Here is a 21,856-nt window from a genome sequence, read left to right as displayed (position 1 = left end):
AGTTTGTGAGGATGGTGGGTTTGTCTGTGAGGATGGTGAGCTTCTCTGTGAGGACAGTGGGTTTGTCTGTGAGGATGGTGGGTTTGTCTGTGAGGATGGTGGAGTTTGCCTGTGAGGATGGTGGGGTTGTCTGTGAGGATGGTGGAGTTTGTCTGTGAGGATGGTGGAGTTTGCCTGTGAGGATGGTGGGTTTGTCTGTGAGGATGGTGGAGTTTGTCTGTGAGGATGGTGGAGTTTGTCCGTGAGGATGGTGAGTTTTTCTGTGAGGATGGTGGAATTTGTCTGGGAGGGTGGTGGAGTTTATGAGGATGGTGGGTTTTTCTGTGAGGATGGTAGGTTTGTCTGTGAGGATGGTGAGCTTCTCTGTAAGGACAGTGGGTTTGTCTGTGAGGATGGTGAGCTTCTCTGTGAGGACAGTGGGTTTGTCTGTGAGGATGGTGAGCTTCTCTGTGAGGACAGTGGGTTTGTCTGTGAGGATGGTGGAGTTTGCCTGTGAGGATGGTGGAGTTTGTCTGTGAGGATGGTGGAGTTTGTCCGTGAGGATGGTGAGTTTTTCTGTGAGGATGGTGGAATTTGTCTGGGAGGGTGGTGGAGTTTGTGAGGATGGTGGGTTTTTCTGTGAGGATGGTAGGTTTGTCTGTGAGGATGGTGAGCTTCTCTGTAAGGACAGTGGGTTTGTCTGTGAGGATGGTGAGCTTCTCTGTGAGGACAGTGGGTTTGTCTGTGAGGATGGTGAGCTTCTCTGTGAGGACAGTGGGTTTGTCTGTGAGGATGGTGAGCTTGTCTGTGAGGATGGTGAGCTTCTCTGTGAGGACAGTGGATTTGTCTGTGAGGATGGTGAGCTTCTCTGTGAGGACAGTGAGTTTGTCTGTGCGGATGGTGGGTTTGTCTGTGAGGATGGTGGATTTGTCTGTGAGAATGATGGGTTTGCCTGTGAGGATGGTGGGTTTGTCTGTGAGGATGGCGGAGTTTTCCGTGAGGATGGCGGAGTTTTCCGTGAGGATGGCGGAGTTTTCCTTGAGGATGGTGGGTTTTTCTGTGAGGATGGTGGAGTTCGTCCGTGAGGATGGTGGGTTTGTCTGCGAAGATAGTGGAGTTTGTGAGGATGGTGGGTTTGTCTGTGAGGATGGTAGGTTTGTCTGTGAGGATGGTGAGTTTCTCTGTGAGGATGGTGGGTTCGTCTGTGAGGATGGTGGGTTTATCTGTGAGGATGGTGGGTTTGTCTGTGAGGATGGTGGAGTTTGTGAGGATAGTGGAGTTTGTCTGTGAGGATGGTGGGTTTATCTGTGAGGATGGTGGGTTTGTCTGTGAGGATGGTGGGTTTGTCTGTGAGGGTGGTGGGTTTGTCTATGAGGATAGTGGGTTTGTCTGTGAGGATAGTGGAGTTTGTCTGTGAGGATGATGGGTTTGTCTGTGAGGATGGTGGGTTTGTCTGTGAGGATGGTGGGTTTGTCTGTGAGGATTGTGGAGTTTGTGAGGATGGTGGGTTTGTCTGTGAGGATGGTGGGTTTGTCTGTGAGGATGGTGGGTTTGTGAGGATGGTGGGTCTGTCTGTGAGGATAGTGGAGTTTGTGAGGATGGTGGAGCTTGCCTGTGAGGACGGTGGGTTTGTCTGTGAGGATGGTGGAGTTTGTCTGGGAGGATGGTGGAATTTGTCTGGGAGGGTGGTGGAGTTTGTGAGGATGGTGGGTTTGCCTGTGAGGGTGGTGGGTTTGTCTGTGAGGATGGTGGAGTTTATCTGTGAGGCTGGTGGGTTTATCTGTGTGGATGGTAAACCATTACCTTCAAGTCTATTCCAAGTCATGACGACCCTATAGGATGGAGTAGAACTTCCACATGGTGTTTCCAAGGAGCAGCTGGTGGATTTGAACTGGCAGCCTTTTGGTTAGCAGCCAAGATCTTAAGCACTGCTCCACCAGTGCTCTGTGTGTGTGGTAGGGAGCAGTAGTGGAGAGGCCCCTGCAGCCCTGGTTATTTCTATTAAATTTTCCTCTGTAGGAAAAGTGCCATCAGTACTGGCCGGACCAGGGCTGCTGGACATACGGAAACATCCGCGTGTGTGTGGAAGACTGCGTGGTCCTGGTGGACTACACCATCAGGAAGTTCTGCATCCAGTCCGTAAGCATCTGGAATTACCGACTCGGGAAAGGTCATTGTGGTTGCTCGCAATGTCAATGGTTAATGCGCTTGTATGTTTTCTACTACGAACAGCTTTGTACCCACAGTGTTGCCAGGGTTCTAGCTGAGGTGGCGGGGGTGGAGGGGATGGTGCTGTGGCTGGAGGGTGGAGGATGTGGCCAAGCAGAGATGGGTGGGTGGACGTGAGTAGGCAGTAGATGTGAGTCAGCAGAGGTAGGCCTGAGACAGGTGTTCATGAGTCTGCAGAGTAAGATACAAGCTCCTAGAAGCTCCTGGCCCCAGGGGCCTTTCTGGGCTTCCCCAGGAGGATGCCAAGCCAGTTGGGGGGCATGGAAGTTGAAGGTCCCCTCCCTGTAGCATGCTAGAATTGTGAGGCAGGAATCCAGGTCTTTCAACAGTTTTTAAATTATATCTGCAACTCCCTCATTATTTTTCATACTTATTTCCTTTAAAAAAAAAAAATTTAGCTCCCTGCAAAAAGGATTTAAGGCTGTCTTGAATAAATATGTCTGTGTACAAGGCAGATGAAATCAAAATTTAAGAGCTATAAAAAACTGTAGGAAAGCAGAAGGTTGTTTTATCAGGCATCAAAGATAGAGTGATTAGCATAGTTAATCATAAACTATGTCTCTGAGGTTCCTAGAAGCCAGAGCAATAAGGGGAAAAGGATGAACTTTATCATTCTTATTATGGCCTCTCTCCCAGACACACACACATACACACACACACGTGCACTTCCAAGTACTTCGTTCATAGTTCCTGGGCTGGGGCAGCAGAGAACCAACTCCTAGACTCTGAGGAGCAAAAGCTGAAAGAAGCCCTGAGGCAGCCTGGGGTGTGAGTAGGCCGACCGCATCATCTCTTTCAAAATTAAGACAAATTTGAGAGTGAAAGGAGGTGCTGTCAGTAGCGGCAGGACCACAGGCATAGTGGGTCCCATCCCAAGCATATGGGCACGGCAGCCTGCCCACCAGTGGGCCTGTGAGCCTCAGACCAGCTGTGGGGGTGGCTTCTGACTCGAGGCCAGCCTGGCCTGGACTGTGGCAGGTGCCCCCGGCCCTGCTCCGCTGCCCCCTCAAGCAGCCATAGCACCATCTGCAGCAGGTTCTCCTGTCTCAGGGACCCCGCCCCGACCCACATGCACCGTGGCTGCCCCAGCCTTGGGGACAGGGAGCCATCTGAGCATCATCAGAGCAGATGCTGGGGGGGGAGGGGGGTTGTGCGTGAGACTGACATCCATTCATGGGTGCCTGTCCCCGCAGCTCCCTGATGGCTGCAAAGCCCCGAGGCTGGTCTCCCAGCTGCACTTCACCAGCTGGCCCGACTTCGGGGTGCCTTTCACACCCATCGGAATGCTGAAGTTCCTGAAGAAAGTGAGGACGCTCAACCCCACGCATGCTGGGCCCATAGTTGTCCACTGCAGGTACTCAAGCTGGGCATTGGGTGGGCCACTGTCCTCTGAGGGCTAACGACTGGTGGATCGTGTCGGGGGAGAGGAGCAGGCAAGGGTGTGAGAGTATTGCCCCATATGACCCGTGGACCATGTTAGGGGGAGAGGAGCAGGCAGGGGCATGAGAGCATAGCCCCATCTGAGCACACATGCACCTTTACCAAATGGCAGTTCTGGGGACCCCAGAGAGTGACAGAAGTCAGAGGTGGAGGGGACTGAGCCTCTGCTCACTCCACGGTCAGCAAACCCCTTTCTCCATTGCTGTCTAGGGGGACCTCCATGTGGAGAACAGATAAAGCTGAGAGGCCCAGGTTGGTGGTGGCATGGGGCTCGGCCAGTCCACATAGCCCCCTCCTCCCACAGAGAACCCCCAGGCCCTGCCCCCCAGGAGACACAGATGGAAACCAGATTCTACAGGAGCCCCAAGTCTTCATAGGAGAGCCCACTGAGGCTCTGAGCAGCTGGGAGACGTGCCCAAACCCTGAATAGTGCCCAAGGCAGGAGCAGATCCATTACCACGGCCACCACCACCATCACCATCACCACAGCCACTACCACCACCACGGCTGTCACTACCATGGCCAGCACATTACCACGGCCACTGCAGTGGTTCTTCCTTAGGTTGTGAAAAAGTAGGCTCCCGAAATGACCGCTTCTCCCAGAACATGTCCCCACTTAGCTTTGTCCCCCTCTGCATCCACTGGCTATTCTTCACGTTGGTGTTTTATCCGCTGGGGGCATCCCAAGCTGCAGAGGCGGAGCACAGACCTCTCCCCTCAGAAGCACGTGTGCAAATGCTTCTGCTGTGGAAACCGTGCACATGGAAAGGCCCCAAGTTCCGGCTGGTTGACCAGCTCATGCATTTTGTGTTTTGAGACAAAGACAAGTAGCACCCTTTGCCAACCGGCTGTCCTCTTGGTGGACACCCAGTCAGAACCTGAAGGTGCCGGCCATGCCTCCCGCCCCAGCCCAGCTCCTCCTAGAGCTCCTGCAGTGTTTCTCATTGCTGAGGAGGCAGGGACGGTGAGGTTGGGAGTCCGAGGGGAGCCCCGGTGTCCTGCCCACACAGGAGCCTAGGGGCCATGAGTTAACTATCTTTGGGTCTCAGTTTTCTACACTGTGGAAGGGAAGGCAAATGGTTAACATGCTCACCTAATAACTGAAAGGTGAGAATTTCCAGTCCACCCAGCAGAGCCTCGGAAAAAAGGCCTGGCAGTCTACTTCAAAGACTCAGTCATTGAAAACACAAGCAGCGCAGTTCTACTCTGACACACATGGGGTCATGAGGAGTTGAAGTCCATGCGGAGGCTACTGTTCATTGTTTTTTGTAAAGACTCCTCCCAGGGCCTATTGTGTTTTATCTGCTCTCCTCATGAGGTGTGAGGGGAATTCGTCTTGACTGGCTGAAGAACTTAGAGCAGTAGCCCCGTCCCCATCAAAGAGGAAAGTGCTCGACAAGACCAAAAGCAAAACAAAGCAAAACCTACTGCCATCGAATAGATTCCGACTGACAGGGACCCTATAGGACAGAGTAGAACTTCCCCATAGTGGAAACTGCCTACCTTTTGGTTAGTAGCCAAACACTTAACCACTGTGCCACCCGTAACAAGACAAAAAAAAAAAAAAAAAACAAGGGGCTGTTAATTCCTAAGTTGTGAGCCTTTTCATTAAAAATATCACTTTGTTTTTAATGAAGTTAATACAGCAGTAGCTGGACAGAGGAAACCAAGCTCAGCCTGCCTGACTGTGACCCCCGAGCTCTCTGTCTGCAGTTCTGTTAGCCAAGCTCAGTCCACCCAACTGTGACCCCTGGGATCTGCCTGTAGTTCTGATAGCCAAGCTCAAGCCAACCGACTGTGACCCCTGAGCTCTGTCTGCAGTTCTCAAAGCCAAGTTCAACCCACCCGACTGTGACCCCCAGGCTCTCTATCTGCAGTTCTTATAGCCAAGCTCAGGCCACCTGACTCTGACCACTGGGCTCTGTCCACAGTTCTGATAGCAGCGGCACATGGGGGCCTGGGCTTTTGGGTTATTTGTTCATGAACGTTGGCTGAGCGCCATCTGTGTGCCCTGTCCTGGGTGCTGGGGAGGTGACCATGAGCAAGAACAGCTCGCTCGCCTGCTCTGTGTCAGAGGAGACCAGAGGCAGGGCCGGCACAGCAGGGCAGCACTGGGAGCCTGCCCAGGAGGGCGGTAAGGGGTGTACTGGGAGGGAAAAGACACCCAGGTCCAGGAACGGGGGGCAGCTTCCAAAAGAAGGGTTGTCTTGCAGAGGCCTCTAGGACCAGCAGGCACCAGCCAGCCAAGGGGTGGGCATCAGGATCTCAGAGGGAGCGAAGAGCCTGGGCAGAGACTGGCCAAGTGGTCTGCTGCCTCCCATTCAGAACACCCAGGGCTCAGAGGTGGCCGGCCTGGCCCAGAAGCTCCTTGCTTATGAGAAAAAAAAAACGTTGTCATCAAGTTAATTTCTACTCCTGGCAACCCCATGTTTTGAAGAACCTGGAAAACCCATGTCAAGGATGACGCTGAGAAAAAAAAAAAAATTCCAGTTTCACAAGTGGTAACAAGACAGAGTCTGGTAAGAAAGGAAAAAATGACTCAGCCCATTCACGGCTACTACAGCAGTTGTTTTTGAGATAACCATTGAGCTACCAGGGCTCCTTCCTCTTCTAGTTACTATAGGGTCACTATGAGTCCGAATCAACTCAGTGGCAACGGGTTGGGTTTGTTTTGTTTTGTTTTGTTTGGTGGGATAATTTGAGATCATGGTGCTAGGACTGCAACGCCCCCTGGTGTCCACATAATAAACTTCCCATTTATTAATCAAAGAAAAGTGTATCTAGCAACTTTGGGGTGTAAGTCTCCCGATTTACAGTCTGTCCTCTGTCGTGGTCTGCAGGCATCTTCCAGGGCCCCGTCCTTTACCTGGGGGCAATGATTCACCATATGGTGTCTCCCTTTTCCCCCCCCAGCGCGGGTGTGGGCCGGACAGGCACCTTCATCGTGATTGACGCCATGATCGATATGATGTACGCGGAGCAGAAGGTTGACGTCTTCGAGTTTGTGTCGAGAATCCGCAATCAGCGCCCTCAGATGGTTCAAACTGACGTGAGTAATAGTTCCCTTTGGCCCAGCCCCTGCTCTGTGTTTGAGCTCCAGAAAGCAAGCACAGAGGTCCTTGGCACCCCACAGCTCTATGCTAACCTGGTCCCTTTCACCTCACAGCCCTGTGCTAACCTGGTGCCTTGCACCCCACAGTTGTAGGCTAACCCAGTGCCCTGTACCCCCCCGAGCTGTGGGCTGACCCTATGCCCTGTACCCACCCCCCACCAGCTGTAGGCTAATCCTGTGCTCTGCACCATACAGTTGTCGGCTAACCCAGTACCCTGCACCCCCGGGCCATAGGCTAACCAGTGCCTTGTGGCTCCCTGCCTGCTCCATAACAGTGAGCACTGGTGTTTGATGGCAGGTAACACCTGTCCAGGAGCACTTCTGGGTCAGAGCACCTGGCTCCACTGCTGGCTGGTCTCCTCATTCCCCTGGGACCTTGGGTGACTCCCTCACCCCCTGTGCCCACATGCCCCCCTATGAAGTGGGGGTGATTGTACTACCACCGTTGTGATGGTACCTGGCAAGGAGAAAGCCCTCAGTAAACGCTAGCTGTTGTTACCGTCTTTACTCGTGGGTCAGAATGGTCCTTGGAAATGGCCGTTGATCTGACTTGTGCCCCTAAACCTCCTCCCCTCAGCCCCTTTGGGGCTGGGCTCCAAGCGGCCGAGGCTGCCGGATGGAGTCGAGAGTGCTGGTTTTCCCTCGGGCCCCCACAGATGCAGTACACGTTCATCTACCAAGCCTTACTGGAGTACTACCTCTACGGCGACACCGAGCTCGACGTGTCCTCCCTAGAGAAGCACCTGCAGGCGCTACACGGCTCCGCCAGCCACTTCGAGAAGATAGGGCTAGAGGAGGAGTTCCGGGTAGGTGCCAGCGGGCGTCACCTCCTCAGGGTGGGTGGCTGGGCTTGGTCGTACAGGAAACAAGGAAAACAGGTGACTGTTCAAACGAAGCCACGGTCAACCACTTCCCTTCTTGTTTGACCCAGAAGAGGCAGGGGAGATGCCTGGCCTGGGACTCCAGGGAGGAAGAAGCAGAGTGCCTCAGTGCTCAGACCCACATGCAGGGAGCCAGCCTTGCAGGCATTTCCAAGACCAAGGCCCTGGCTGCCGAGGGAGCAGATATTTCCTATTAACTGGTGGCCTGCGAGTAGTACTGGCATATGATGGAGTGATTCGCTCAGGGGTGTCAGAATTTTAACCTGTCGTTATTTTTCTAACTGCAGAAATTGACAAATGTCCGGATCATGAAAGAGAACATGAGAACAGGCAACTTGCCGGCAAACATGAAGAAAGCCAGGGTCATCCAGATCATCCCGTGTAAGGCAGCCCCAGGGACAGGCTACACATCTTAACCTCCACAGCAGGGCTGCCACAGGGCGGACCCCGGTGGCCTCAGTCCTTGAGAAGCTGTTGACCCTCTCCCTCTGTGGGCCGGGGATTGGCCCAGGGGCCAGGGCTGGGGGCTCCTAGGTACTTTGAGGGTGTTGGGAGGAGAAGACTCACCTGGGAAGCAATGAGGGACCAGACCGTCCTCATGTGTCAGGGCAGCTGTGACAGGGCTTAGGGGCAGGAGGGGGTGGCCGGGCTGGGACTGCCAGGCAAGCATCTTTTACACAGATGGGGTCTAGCCGGCAAGGAGCTGGGTCAGGGCCTGAGGTGAACTCAGTTGGGCTCTCCTGGGAGAACCTATGGCCTTTGGGAGAGCAAGGAAATGGGAATATCCTGGGGCAGAGTCACGACACTAACCTGGGTGAGAGCAGCTGAAGGACAGGCTGGACGGGCGGGAGGCAGGTACGATGGGCGCGCTGGGGAACCAGGTCTCACTGGTGGGGAAGAAAGACAAAGCCAGAAACCTGGGGAAGCAGCAGACTCCACAGAGAGCTGAGGTACTGTTGGGGGTGCGGTGGGCACCTGGCTTGAGGGGAGGAGGACGTGTCCATTCTAGACACTCTCTTTGATAGAGTCAGATTTCCTGAAACACACTCTGTCTTCAAACATCTGTAAACAGGCCCACTTCGGTAGGTTGCAGGGGGCGGTGGTGGTCCAGTGGTACAATTCTCACCTTCCACGCAGGAAACCCAGGTTCGATTCCCAGCCATGCATCTCATGCGCAGCCACCACCCATCTGTCAGTGAAGGTTCACATGTTGCTAGGATACTGAAGATGTTTCAGCAGAGCTTCCAGACTAAGACAGACTAGGAAGACAGGCCTGGTGATCTATTTCTGAAAATCAGGCAATGAAAATCCTGTGGCTCACAATGGTCCGACCTGCGACTGATCATGGAGATGGCACAGGACTGGGAAGCATTTTGTTCCACTGTGCATGGGGTCGCCATGAGTCAGGGCCAACTCAAAGACAGCTAACAACAATAGGCCACAGCCCCAGCAGCCAGAATATATGCCACAGGGTGGTCATAAATGCAAGGGGCTGGGCACAGCCTCCCTGAGCTCCAGATACTTGGTTCTTGGGCCTGCGACGTTCTCACAGCAGCTTCATGACGCTGGCTGCCTGCATGCACTCTTTTTATTCCTTAAATGCAGCATTTTTAATGCTCATAGTGTGGTATGTATTACATCAATTCAGGAAAAGTAAAAACGGCAACTGGATTATTTTCAAAGCTTCACCATAAAACAAAACTTCCCTGGGCCACCTTAACCAACACTATCAAGTAATCTTTCAGAATTGACTTGTTCTTAGTGATTTTATTAAGAGGTTTTATATTTTGGAAGCTCGTAGCAACAGGTCAAAGTGTGTAAAGCAGGATAGTGTTTGTGCTGACGAAACAAACATATTCTTTTGTAGATGACTTCAATCGCGTGATCCTTTCCATGAAACGGGGTCAAGAATACACCGACTACATCAACGCATCCTTTATAGATGTGAGTGTAGTGGCCCCGCGTGTGCCGCGAGAAGACGCATGCTCCGCCGTCATATACAATCACACAGACTCGGCGTTAGCTCGTTTTCACAATCAGGAAGAACTGACACACCTCCAGAAATTCAAACCATTTTATTAGCAGAATTCCTCACTTAAAAAAAGTAAACAGAGTACTTTGGAAATTGAAGAATATAGACTCGTTGCTAAGTAATTTGCTATGTTTTCATTCTGCTTTTAACGGATGGTTACTAAATAGACACCAGGAGATATTTTTCTTGTATGTATGTTTAAGCAGCAGTTATACATCCAGTGCTTTCTTGCCGTCTCTCGGTTGATTTCTGCCATGGCCACCCAGTCAGACAATAGACTGAGCCTGTTCAGGACTCGCGGGTGTTGGCTGTCTTCGTGTCCAGTGGCAGGAATGGGTTAACCAGTAAGCCTGGTACGCACAGGATTACAGTAAGCAAGGTACGCACGGGCTTAATTTTGCTTACTTTACTAATCTGTAGTGATTACATCAATCCATGACAAATAAAAAATGGCAACTGGATAATTTTCAAAGCTTCACTATAAAACGAACTTCCCTGGGCCATCTTAATTAACCTACCATGAAACCAAAAAACCAAACCCAGTGCCGTCGAGTCGATTCCGACTCATAGCTACCCTATAGACAGAGCAGAACTGCCCCATAGAGTTTCCAAGGAGCGCCTGGCAGATTCGAGCTGCTGACCCTTTGGTTAGCAGCTGTAGCACTTTACCACTAAGCCACCAGGATTTCCACCTACCATAAAGATGTGGTAAAACCCACGTAAAATTGTTCACTACAGATCAGTAAATAAGGACAAATAAGCCCGTGAGACCCTTCCTTATTGGGTAACCCGTCCCTGCCCAGTGGGTTTAGCAGCTGTGTAGGCAGGAAGGGGCCTTGCAGACAAGAATTTGTTGTTCTGTTTCACAGACGAGAAAACTGTGCTAAAGCTCCTGTGGGTCCTTGTAACCCACTTCCTCTAACACCCAGGGCTCTACTCACGCCATAGTGCCCATTTAGGTATAAGATAAAAACAAGCCAGAATCAAAGCCACCAGGTGCTTCTTCTTAGGTGGCTGCAGGTGACCGGCAGCTCAGGCACCCACCTTAAGTGACCTCAGTGCTGGGGTGCAGGTGTAGCCGTGGATGACCCTGGTGCTGGGGTGCAGGTGTGGATGTGGGTGACTCCAGTGCTGGGGTACAGGTGTGGACATGGGTGACCCTGGTGCTGGGGTGGAGGTTAGAGACTTGAGATCCAAGGGGGACCTTGCCAGGTCCTGGGCATCCAAAAGTCAGCACGTGTCCAGCTGGGACTAGGCTTGGCCGTGGAAGCTGGAGAAGCTTCTCCCTCAGCAGCCCTGTGCCATGTTGCACTTAACAAAACAAGTCCCATAGTGGAACCAGCCATAGCAGAAGCGAACTTGAGCCTCTCTCCCCCATTTGCAGGGCTACCGACAGAAGGATTACTTCATCGCTACTCAGGGCCCGCTGCCGCACACGGTGGAGGACTTCTGGAGGATGGTCTGGGAGTGGAAGTGCCACACGATTGTGATGCTGACTGAGATCCAGGAGCGCGAGCAGGTAGGGGCACTGCCCAGCCCAGCCCCCAGGGGGAGCTGTCTTAAACAGGGCTGTTAGGGAAAAAAAAGCCTCACCTGTTGTCAGTCCTGGAAACGTGTATGTGTATGTGTGCCTCAGATTCTTGGAGGGAGGCTCCTCAGGAGGGAGAGAGGCTGCGGATGAGAAAAGCTTCCCCTTACCCTTTTTATGTTGCTATTGTTGTTGTTGACCCTAAATACCCACTGGCTTTTGTGCTTAATTTACATTTTGTCTCACCTACCTTGCTCTGGTGGCGCAGCAATTAAGCACTCGGCTGCTAACTGAAAGTTCAGCGGTTGAAACCCACCAGCCACTCTGAGGAAGGAAAATGTGGCAGTCTGTTTCCGTAAAGATTCCAGCCTTGGACACCCTATGGGGCAGTTCTACTCTGACCTATAGGGTCACTATGAGTTGGAATCAATGGCAACGTGCTTGGTTTGTTTCTCGAAATTCTGCTGTTTTGTGTTTGCCAAGATTGAAGCCTGTTGAAGAAAAAGATATTTTTCACATAAAGTCATAGGCATTGATTCGTGCACTCAGTTAGCATTGCCCTGGGTGAACTGAGTAGGTTAAATGGCTCCCTCTCCCCAGTGACCCACCCATGGCTTCCTTATTTTATTTATTTAATAACGTCATAAATAGCCATGAATCTACCACCCAACGAAAAACCAAACTTTTCCAATCATGTACATCTGTCTGTCTAGGTTCTGCCAAGATGCAACCACCATGCTAGATTTATTTTAGTTTCTTTGCTTTAAGAAAACAAAAACACAACTTTATTGAGCAGTCATTCACATATGGTACAATTCGCCCTTTTAGTATACAATCCCATGGTTTCTAGTAGGTTCACAGAGTTGCACAACCATCAACACTATCAAATGTCAGAATATTTTCATCACCGCAAAAGAAATCTCATTAGCGGTCACCCCCCACCTCCACGCCCCCACCCCTAGCCCTAAGCAACCGGTAGCCTAGTACCTGTCTCCATGAAATCGCCTGTCCTGGACACTTCCTATCAATGGAACCATGCGGCAGATGGTCCTTTTTGTCTGGCTTCTTCCACTGAGCATAGTATTTTCAAGGTTCATCCACGTTGTAGCATGTATCAGGGCTTATTCCTTTTTATTGCCCAGTCAGACTCCATTGTGTGGCTAGACCACGTTTCGTTTACTCACTCCTCAGCGGATGGACATTTGAGATGTTTCCACTTTATAGCTGTTAGGGGCAATGCTGCTATGAATATTCAGGTACAAGGTTTTGTGTGTTTTCATTTCTCATGGGTCTATACCTGGGAGTGGAAATGCTGCTTCATATGGTAAACCCATGTTTAACGTTTTGAGGAACTGCTAAAATGTTTCCCATTTTACGTTCCCATCAGCAGTGTGTGAGGGCTCCGGTTTCTCCACTCTTCACCAACACTCCTTTTTATCTGTCTTTTTTATTATAGCCATCCTGAAGGATATGTCCTCTGCCTTTTTTCTTATCTTTTTATCTCATATATATGATGTGTGTGTGCGTGTATGTGTGCCTAAAGAAAATATTCTTTAGTTTTGCTTTTTTTTGAATGTTACGTAAAGGGTATCTTTACAGTATGTAGTCTTATGGGGCTTGCTTTTCCCACTCAGAATTATGCTCCTGAGATTTTCCTAGGGCGATACCTAGAGCTGGGGTTCATTCATCGTTATCACTGCATAGTATTCCACTGAACAAACTGTAGTCCGTTCATTTTCCTCTTCTCTTGTTGTGGGCTTTTGGGTTGTTGCCATTTTGTTGTTTTATGCACACTGATGCCTGTACATTCTTGTACATGCCTCCTGCTGCACAAAAACCAGCATGTCCCCAAAAGACAGAAGGCTGCCCGGAGGGAATGTCGAAGTTGAATATGCAGGATAATACCTAATTGCTTTCCCATGTGGCTGTAGTAATTCACACTGCCACCAACAATGTGTAAGGGATACCGTTCAGCTACACACTTGGTGTTGTCAGGCTTCCTAATTTTTGCCGATGGAACAGGTGGGGGTGGCATCTCTTGGTGGCTTTCCCCTACATGTCTCTGATTCCCACGAGGTTAAACATCAACCTTCTGTTTATGGAGGACATGCTTCCTCTTGTGAAAAACCCATATTCCTGCCTTTTAACCATTTTTATTTTTTATGTTCATTTTTTTGCCTTTTTACTCTCGATTTATAGGTGTTCTTTACATATTCTGGAGCTCTGGTGGTGCAGTGGTTAAGAGCTTGGCTGCTAACCAAAAGGTCGGCAGTTCGAATCCACCAGCTGCTCCTTGGAAACCCTGTGGGGCAGTTGTACTCTGTCCTATTAAAAAAAAAAAAAAAAAAGTTCTACTCTGTCCTATAGGGTCACCATAAGTCAGAATGGACTTGACAGCAATGGGTTTTTTTTGTTTGTTTTACATATTCTTGGTACTAACCCTTTGTCAATTCAATATATTGCAGACATCTCGTCCCAGTTTATGGTCCGTCTTTTCACTCTTTTAGTGACACCTTTTGATGAAAAGAAGTTAATTTTCACATAATGTTTCCATCTTTTGTGTTGTAGTCAGCTTTCCTTGTGTCTTGTTTAGTATGTTCTTCCATACGCCAAGGCGAAATCCTTCTGCTAAGGATCTCACAGCTTTGCTCTGGACCTTAAGTCTTAACCCATGTGGGCTGATTTTTATTAAGGGGCAAGTCTACTACTCGTGGTAGCACAGTGGGCACAGCCCACCTCCAGGAGGATTGGGGACATTCATATCAGCCCAAGTAGGCTATGAGTTACAGGTTCAGTCTCATTTTCCCGTAGAGAAAACCAGTTTTTCCAGCTCCATGTATTGAATAGTCTCTCTTTTCTGACATGAAACTCTGCACGTATCAAAGTTCCGTGTACACATGCATGTCAATTTCTAGACTCTTGATTCTGTCCCCTTGGTCAATGGGCCTGAACAGTCCTTCATATTTGCACCCAGGTGTTGTTTTCTCGGTCAGATGAAATACTTTAAATGATTTGAGAGCAGTTTGCATCATAGAGTCACAGTAGCTAGCCACACATTATTTTACCACCAGACTTAAAATTGTAATTTTGCCCCCAAGGAAAAATGCTACCAGTACTGGCCAGCAGAGGGATCGGTTACTCATGGTGAAATAAGCATCGAGATAAAGAGCGACGCCCTGTCTGATGCCATCAGCGTGCGAGACTTCCTGGTCACCTTCAGCCAGGTAGTCTTGCCTGGGCTCTTTGTACTCTTGCAGATGGGGCCAGCCGCAGTTGTCACAGGGTTCTGCTGGGCCTTGTACCAAATGTGGCCCCCCACCTGCTGTGCCCCTTCCTCCCTTCCCTGGGTCCCACTTCATCACTGTTGGTCAGTGTGTTCAGTAGGAAGCCACGTTGCCAAGTGGCAGATCCCCGTAAAGTACTGGCAGGACCCCCATAGTAACCTGGTCCTTGCTGGGGTGGTGGGGCAGAAGGGCCCCTCAGAGGGGCCCCCCAGTGGGCTTCCCTGCCCCCAGTACCCACTGCAAGAAATGCAGTCAGCCAGGAATGGGGGATACAAGGGTGAAGGAAGCACAGGAACTCTGCCAGGCCCCCTCCAGGCGGCCGTCTCAGAGCCCCGACGTCCACCTTCCCCTCTGGTCCTGAGCATGGCCAGGATCACAGTGCTGGCACTGCTGGCTTGGGGAGCAGCTGCCTGGTGAGGAATAGAAACTCTCCAGGTAAACACTGAGAAAGATGACCTTTAGAAGGTCAGTCAGCAGAGCCCAGTGCCCAGATCTTTCTCCTCACACCAGTAGCAGAGCCGTCCAGTGCTGCTGGCTCAATGACCACTCACCCCAACCCTCTGACGGTAATGGAGGGCCTGGCTCCCCAAGGACAAGCTACTGCCCCTTCTCTCAGGCAACACTGCCAGACTCTGTAGCTGGACAGGCAGGGCCTCTGCTGTCCTGGTCCCCACCCCCCCATAGATGGTCAGCCAGGGCCTCTGCTGTCCTGGCCCTCCCCCATAGATGGTCAGGCAGGGCCTCTGCTGTCCGGGTCCCCCTCCCCCATAGACAGTCAGGCAGGGCCTCTGCTGTCCTGGTCCCCCCCACCCCATAGACGGTCAGGCAGGGCCTCTGCTGTTGTGGTCCCCCCCACCCCATAGACGGTCAGGCAGGGACTCTGCTGTCCTGGTCTCCACTCAGGAGGAGGCCAGCAAACTGGGAGTGCAGGGTGAGCGCAGCTGAAGCCAGCCTTGGGCCTTGCGGGAGGGGAGGGTGGCTTACAGCCTGAGTCCAGGAGGGCAGTGGGCTGGGCTGGCCCAGGCGGCACAGTGCTGACACACATGTCCACCTGCAGCCACTGGCCCGGCAGGAGGAGCAGAGCCGCCTGGTGCGCCAGTTCCACTTCCATGGCTGGCCCGAGGTGGGGATCCCTGCGGAGGGCAAGGGCATGATCGACCTCATCGCCGCCGTGCAGAAGCAGCAGCAGCAGACAGGCAACCACCCCATCACTGTGCACTGCAGGTGAGGCCCTGCCCCCATCACCGTGCACTGCAGGTGAGGTCCTGTCCCCATCACCCTGCACTGCAGGTGAGGCCTCAATCCCAGCCCCCCCCCCACAGGTGAGACCCCTCAAGCGTATCTCCCCCCACCCCGGCAGGGGTCCCTCTGTGTGGGGCCGAAATGGCCTTCATCCCCAACTGAACTGCGGCCACAGGCAGGAGCTTTAGTGTTTTTTTTGTTTTTTTTTTTCTTTTCTCATCTTTTTATATAAGTGAGGGCATACAATATTTATCCTTTTGTGACTGGCTTATTTCACTCAGCATGAGATCTTCAAGCTCCATGCATACTGTAGCATGTATCAAGACTTCATTTCTCCTGCTGGCTGAGTGGAATTCCATTGTATGTATGCCACATTTTGTTTATCCATTCAGCTGTTGGTGGGCATTTAGGTTGTTTCCACTTTTCAGCTATCGTGAATAGTGCTGCTGTAGACATTGGTGTACAGGTCTCTTTTTGAGTGTCTGCTTTCAAGTCTTTTGGGTATATATCTAGGACTGGAACTGCCGGGTCATATGGTATAGGGTCGCTATGAGTCGGAATCAACTGTATGGCAACAGGTTTGGGTTTTTTGGCTTTATGGTAGTTCTAATTTCAGCTTTTTGAGGAACTACCATAGTTTCCCACAACAGCGTACCATTTTGCATTCCCACCAGCACTGGATAAGGGTTCCAACTGCTGTTTTTATTCTTGAGTGGTGCGAATTTGCTCTTAAGATTTTCTGTGAAGGTCATTTGCCCCCGCCCACGCTCACCGTACCTGTGTGGCCAGCAGAGCCGGGCTTGAGGGGTTTGGGACCCACCAGGTGCACTCCCGGCCTAGCCAGCAGGTGGCGCTCATGCACCGGTCGTCACTCCCTGCTAGGTGCCCTTCTGACCTCTTTTAGAATAAGCTCTAAATAAGTTCTTTCTTGTTCTACTTCCACCAACTCCACCCAAGGCTTAGCATGCACAGGCTGCTGGAGATGCAAGGGTGGACATGACCTGCACCCAGTCCCCAGGGCGTCCCACCTGTCAGAGGCAACACCGGGCAGCTCAGCTCAGCAGGTCCAGAGCCTTAAGGCCAGAGGCCAAGCAGGGTGCGGGGCGGCCTTGGACCCAGAGGGCGCCTGCGGGAGGCCAGCCAACCCCCGCTCTGCTCCTGGCCCACTCACTGGGGCTCCCCAGGAGGGTCTGGGCTCTGATTTTGTGGGGCTTATGCAGTTTATCAGGAAAACGATCATCTGAAATGAAACCGACTCAGTTGAGGGTGGGAAGCAACTTTTGTCCCAGAATTCCTGGCAGTGCACCCTCTGCCTTAACATCCCCTAAATCCTGCCTTTCAGCACCACCCGTTTAAGCTGGAAGTCCCTAACACAGCAAGGCAAGCTGGTGCTAGCACTACCCCTCCCAAGACCTGGACCAAGGAGCCTTGGCGATGCAGTGGTTAAGTGCTCGGCTGCTAACCGAAGGGTTAGCGGTTCAAACCCACCCAGAGGCTCTGCAGTAGAAAGACCTCACGATCTGCTTCTGTAAAGATTACAAACTAGGAAACCCTGTGGGGAGTTCTACTCTGTCACACGGGATCACTATGAGCCAGAGTCCACTTGACAGCACACAACAACCACAAGACCTGTACTGGCCAGGCTTGTGTTTCCAACAGGTTCCTAGGTGATACCAATGCTATTGATCCAGGGACCCCACTCTGAGAACCACGGACAAACGGGGGACATGACCACACAGCAGCTTAAACACTCACAGCTAGTCCTGATCCTATTCATGAAATATCCATCTACTGTTGTTACTTTGGAGCCCTGGTGGCCCAGTGGTTAAGAGCTCTGCTTCTAACCAAAAGGTCGGCAGTTTGAGTCCACCAGCTGCTCCTTGGAAACCCTATGGGGCAGTTCTCCTCTGTCCTGTAGGGTTGCTATGAGTCAGAATTGACTTGACAGCAATGGGCTTGGTTTTTGTGTTTGTGTGTGTTTACTGTTAATTGTTAGTGGTTTAGGAATTTTATGTTTGCTTAATTTTGTTCAGAGGTCAAGCTACACATAAATGACCACGAAGATCCCATCAGTTTTTGGTGACCATTGTTTCCATATCAGTGCAAGAGGGTGGGCTGGTTGCTCCTCACAGCCATCTTTGAGTTGGGTTGTCTGCATGAAGCACTTTTTCCCCACAGTGCTGGAGCTGGGCGAACAGGCACATTCATCGCACTCAGCAACATTCTGGAACGAGTAAAAGCCGAGGGACTCTTAGATGTGTTTCAAGCTGTGAAGAGTTTACGACTTCAGAGGCCACATATGGTGCAAACCCTGGTAAGAAATCGAACGATGAGGATGTTTCCAGAAGAGCAGAGAATTATTTTATGTTGTATTTGATGTGTGTTTCATTAAAGGAACTCAAGTATGTGTGGAGGGCGGAGGTTAAGACCCCAAGGAGGAGAGCTAATGGGAACTTTGGCCACGAAAGCTTTACAGACCCCCTTCCTCCCGTGGGTCTCAGGTTCAGGTCTGTTCTCGAGGCAGGAGCAAGGAGAGAGGGCTTATCTCTGCCTTTTGGTTACGGAGACCCTGAGATGAAGGCACAGCTGATAGCAACTTCTGAGTCAAAGTGAACTATCATCCTACCACATCCCAGTGTGCGTTAACAAGCTTAGTGTCACAATGTGCCAAAGTAGCATAGGACTTAAAATCCTAGTACTTGTCACGTTCTCTGTGACACTTTTTGAACTGTTTGGACCATATTCCTTGGCTGGTCTCAATCTCAGGATACGCTCCAGGGTCTTAAAGACCCACATAGCGCATCATTGCCCTATACAGTCTTTCATTGTGTGCTGGAAACACACCTCCTTTTCTGGTTTTTAGAGGAACCTCGTCACCAAACTCGGTAATGGCTTCTTCTAAACCAGCCAGTGCACTTTCACGGTCCCCAAAGCTTCCTATTGTAGGACATGTCCTCCTTACCTGCTTCGTCCTCCGTGTAACACTGCACAGAAAGGTGGGAGAGAGCCCTTTGACCCCCTCCCATCTCAGCATGACAGCCAGAGAACCCCCTGAACTGAGGGCAGGCTTGCCTCGCAGGAGCTGGGAAGCCTACTCTGCCGAGTGGGATTTCCGGCCCTGGCTGCACACGCTCACAGGAGAGGGTTCACATCCAGTCGTCCAGGCTGCCCCTTTAACCACCAAAAAAAAAAAAAGACAGTTGCCATCGAGTCGACTTTGACTCATGGTGACCTCATGGCTGGAAATGAGAACCCCTAAAGTCTGCTTTTGGTTCTCCCAAAAGCTTCCCACGTGATCTCAGAACCAAAGTTTCCAATGTGCCTTATCTTTCCCTGGGTGGCACAAGTGGTTGAGCGTGGGACCACGAACTGAAGGGTTGGCAGTTTGAACCAACCCAGAGGTGCCTCAAAAGTAAAGCCTGGTGACCTTCTTCTGAACAGTCACAGCCTTGAAAATACCATGGAGCAGTTCTACTCTGCAACACATGGGTCGTCGTAAGTCAGAATCAACTCGACAGCCACTATCAACAACAAGCCGAGGCTGTCCCAGTTCACAGAGCAGGTGTGTAACCTGGGGCTCAGCTTCTTCTCTGTGCAGCCCAGGAAATTCAGGAGGCTTTCCACTTCAGTCAAAGAAAGCCCATTGTACACAGTGGGGTCACTAGGTGAGTGCAGGGGGTGTGGACTGCACCTGGCAACACTGTCAGAGGGGTGACACCAAAATGACTGTCTATAAAGTTTTTGAGCAGTGCTTCAGCAGAAATTTATCATTTTTCATAAAAATATCCCTGTAGTTAGTTATAACAACAAAAACATTTCTCATATGCCCAGCTCGTTATCGTTAGGTGCCGTTGAGTCAGTTCTGACGTATAAGGACCATGTGTACAACAGAGGATCAGCAGTTCAAGTCTGCCAGGCGCTCCTAGGAAACTCTATGGGGCAGTTCTACTCGGGCCTATAGGGTCACTATGAGTCGGAATCGACTCAACAGCACTGGGGGTGTGTGTGTGTGTGTGTGTGTGTGTATGTACAACAGAACAATCCTGTGCCATCCTCGCCGTTGTTGCTATGCTTGAGCCCATTGTTGCAGCCACTGATTCAATCCATCTCATTGAGGGTCTTCCTCTTTTTCGATGGCCCCCCCCCTCCACTTCACCAAGCACAGTGTTCTTCTCCAGGGACTGGTCCCTCCTGAGAACACGTCCTAAGTATGGGAGACAAAGTCGCATCATCCTTGCTTCTAAGGAGCATTCTGGCTGTACCTCTTCCAAGACAGATTTGTTTGTTCTTTCGACAGTCCATGGTATATTCAATATTCTTCGCCAACACTTGCAACCCCAGCTTAAATGTATCAATACATCTACAAGGCTAAAACTCTGTGCTAATTTACTTTCTGGACCTTCTAATGCGACCTAGCCACAGCTGTCATTATTACCCAATTACAATGACACTTCAAACCATGTGGTTTCGTCTGCACGTGCTACAAGCACGCACTGTTGTTTTCATTGCTGCTGGCGTTTCTATAGTCGCCAGTTTTGTCAAATTCTCAGATGTTTTAGCTACAATATTGTGGTAATTTGTATTTGTGAACCTATATCAATAAACTAGTAACTGAAGGAAAAGGAGAGAAATCAAAAAAGGCTTGTGCTTAGTTACTAATAATATTGCATTGTAATTCAATGTAGAAGGATTTTACAAAACAATTTTGTTGCTAGTATTCATATAATCTGAGAAAGATTACATATAAGCAACTTACAACTGTATTTATCACATATTATTCTATGATTAAAATCGATAATAAACATTACTAAGGATTTTGTATGGTCTGGAACAGGAGACAGTCCATGGGGGGAGTGACATCATGAGTCACCACACTAGGTGACACCAACCCTATTGACACCACTGATTGTACGTATCAGAACTTTCAAGTTTTTTTGTGTCGCATGCGTTAGAACACCAAATAGCGCTGCCTTCACCACCAGGCTCCATCCCAACTTGGTCAGACTGAGACTCGTGGAAGAGCCGGGCGGGTAATATTTGGCATCTTTCAGCCCAAACACCTTTAACGTTTGTTCAACATGTACTTAGAGAAGAGGCTGAACCGGATGTGCTGCCAAAGCAGAGGGGAGGGTGCCGGGGCTTCTGCTTCCCCAGCCTGGACTGGGGGCCCACGTCACGTGTCCCGCTGGGCCGGTTACCAGAGTCTGCAACTAACGTCACCGTTTTACCTGACAGGCAGGCTAGCTGCCTTCTGCTGTAACTCAGACCTTTGGAGTTGCTCCCCTGCCCACCGACTTTATACCCACATGGTTTTGGAGCCCTGGTGGCTCAGTGGTTAAAGTGATTGACTGCGAACTGAAAGGTCGGCGGTTTGAAACCACCAGTGGCTCCGAGGGAGAAAGATATGGCAGTCAGCTTCCATAGAGATTCACAGCCTCGGACACCCCATGGGGTTGCTATCAGTTGGAATCAACTCAGTGGCAGTGGGTTTTTGTTTTTTTCTTTTGGTTTTCCAGTAATCACAGTAGGTTCTCCAAGAAAGGTTTGGCAGGTCTCACTTTCTCCATCTCTTTAACTTCTTCTGTCGAGGGCCCGTCGCTGAGGGGCCCTTAGGCACCGCCCGCCTGGTTCTCATTAACCCACTAACCCACCCTCTAGTCCTACCTTCCTCACAGGGTGGGTGGAAGGACCACAGTTAATAACACGTGAAGATGTTTTAATAAAGTAACAGCTCGTAAAATGTAAGGCACTATTCTTTTGAATCCTAGTAAAATTGATATAATATTCCATTTGTAGAATAAGTTTAGACTTAAAAATAATCTAGATTTTCATTTTACTTTTATAATTTTTTGTTACATTATGAAATTTATCTGACAAAGCTAGTACTCTGATCTTTTTTTTCCAGTTCAGAACTAGTTGTTTTCCAGTTTAAATATGAATGCTAAAGACGTTGTACAAAGCTGTGGCGCAGCGGTCAAGAGCTTGCTGCTAACCAAAAGGTCGGCAGTTTGAATCCACCAGCCGCTCCTTGGAAACTCTATGGGGCAGCTCTACTCTGTCTTATAAGGTTGCTATAAGTCAGAATGGACTCGATGGCAACGGGTTTTTTGGATTTGGGCTGTAAAATGC

The 21,856-nt window shown here is 50.5% G+C and overlaps 1 protein-coding gene across 4 annotated transcripts in view; it reads left to right on the top strand.

Moving 5' to 3' along the window:
- PTPRE (protein tyrosine phosphatase receptor type E) overlaps nucleotides 1-21,856 on the top strand; it is a 170,123-nt gene that overhangs the window by 144,931 nt on the left and 3,336 nt on the right. For all 4 annotated transcript variants that reach the window (XM_023559821.2, XM_064269184.1, XM_064269183.1 and 1 more), the window contains 10 exons: nucleotides 1,999-2,118; nucleotides 3,402-3,562; nucleotides 6,562-6,697; nucleotides 7,417-7,566; nucleotides 7,929-8,022; nucleotides 9,509-9,585; nucleotides 11,058-11,192; nucleotides 14,300-14,425; nucleotides 15,543-15,709; nucleotides 17,906-18,041. In XM_023559821.2, the coding sequence (XP_023415589.2) occupies nucleotides 1,999-2,118; nucleotides 3,402-3,562; nucleotides 6,562-6,697; nucleotides 7,417-7,566; nucleotides 7,929-8,022; nucleotides 9,509-9,585; nucleotides 11,058-11,192; nucleotides 14,300-14,425; nucleotides 15,543-15,709; nucleotides 17,906-18,041 (1,302 nt within the window). The remainder of the gene's footprint in view (nucleotides 1-1,998; nucleotides 2,119-3,401; nucleotides 3,563-6,561; nucleotides 6,698-7,416; nucleotides 7,567-7,928; nucleotides 8,023-9,508; nucleotides 9,586-11,057; nucleotides 11,193-14,299; nucleotides 14,426-15,542; nucleotides 15,710-17,905; nucleotides 18,042-21,856) is intronic.

Source organism: Loxodonta africana, chromosome 16, assembly GCF_030014295.1.
Source record: "Loxodonta africana isolate mLoxAfr1 chromosome 16, mLoxAfr1.hap2, whole genome shotgun sequence".
Lineage (NCBI taxonomy): Eukaryota > Metazoa > Chordata > Mammalia > Proboscidea > Elephantidae > Loxodonta > Loxodonta africana.
This window is presented reverse-complemented; position numbering and strand designations above follow the sequence as displayed.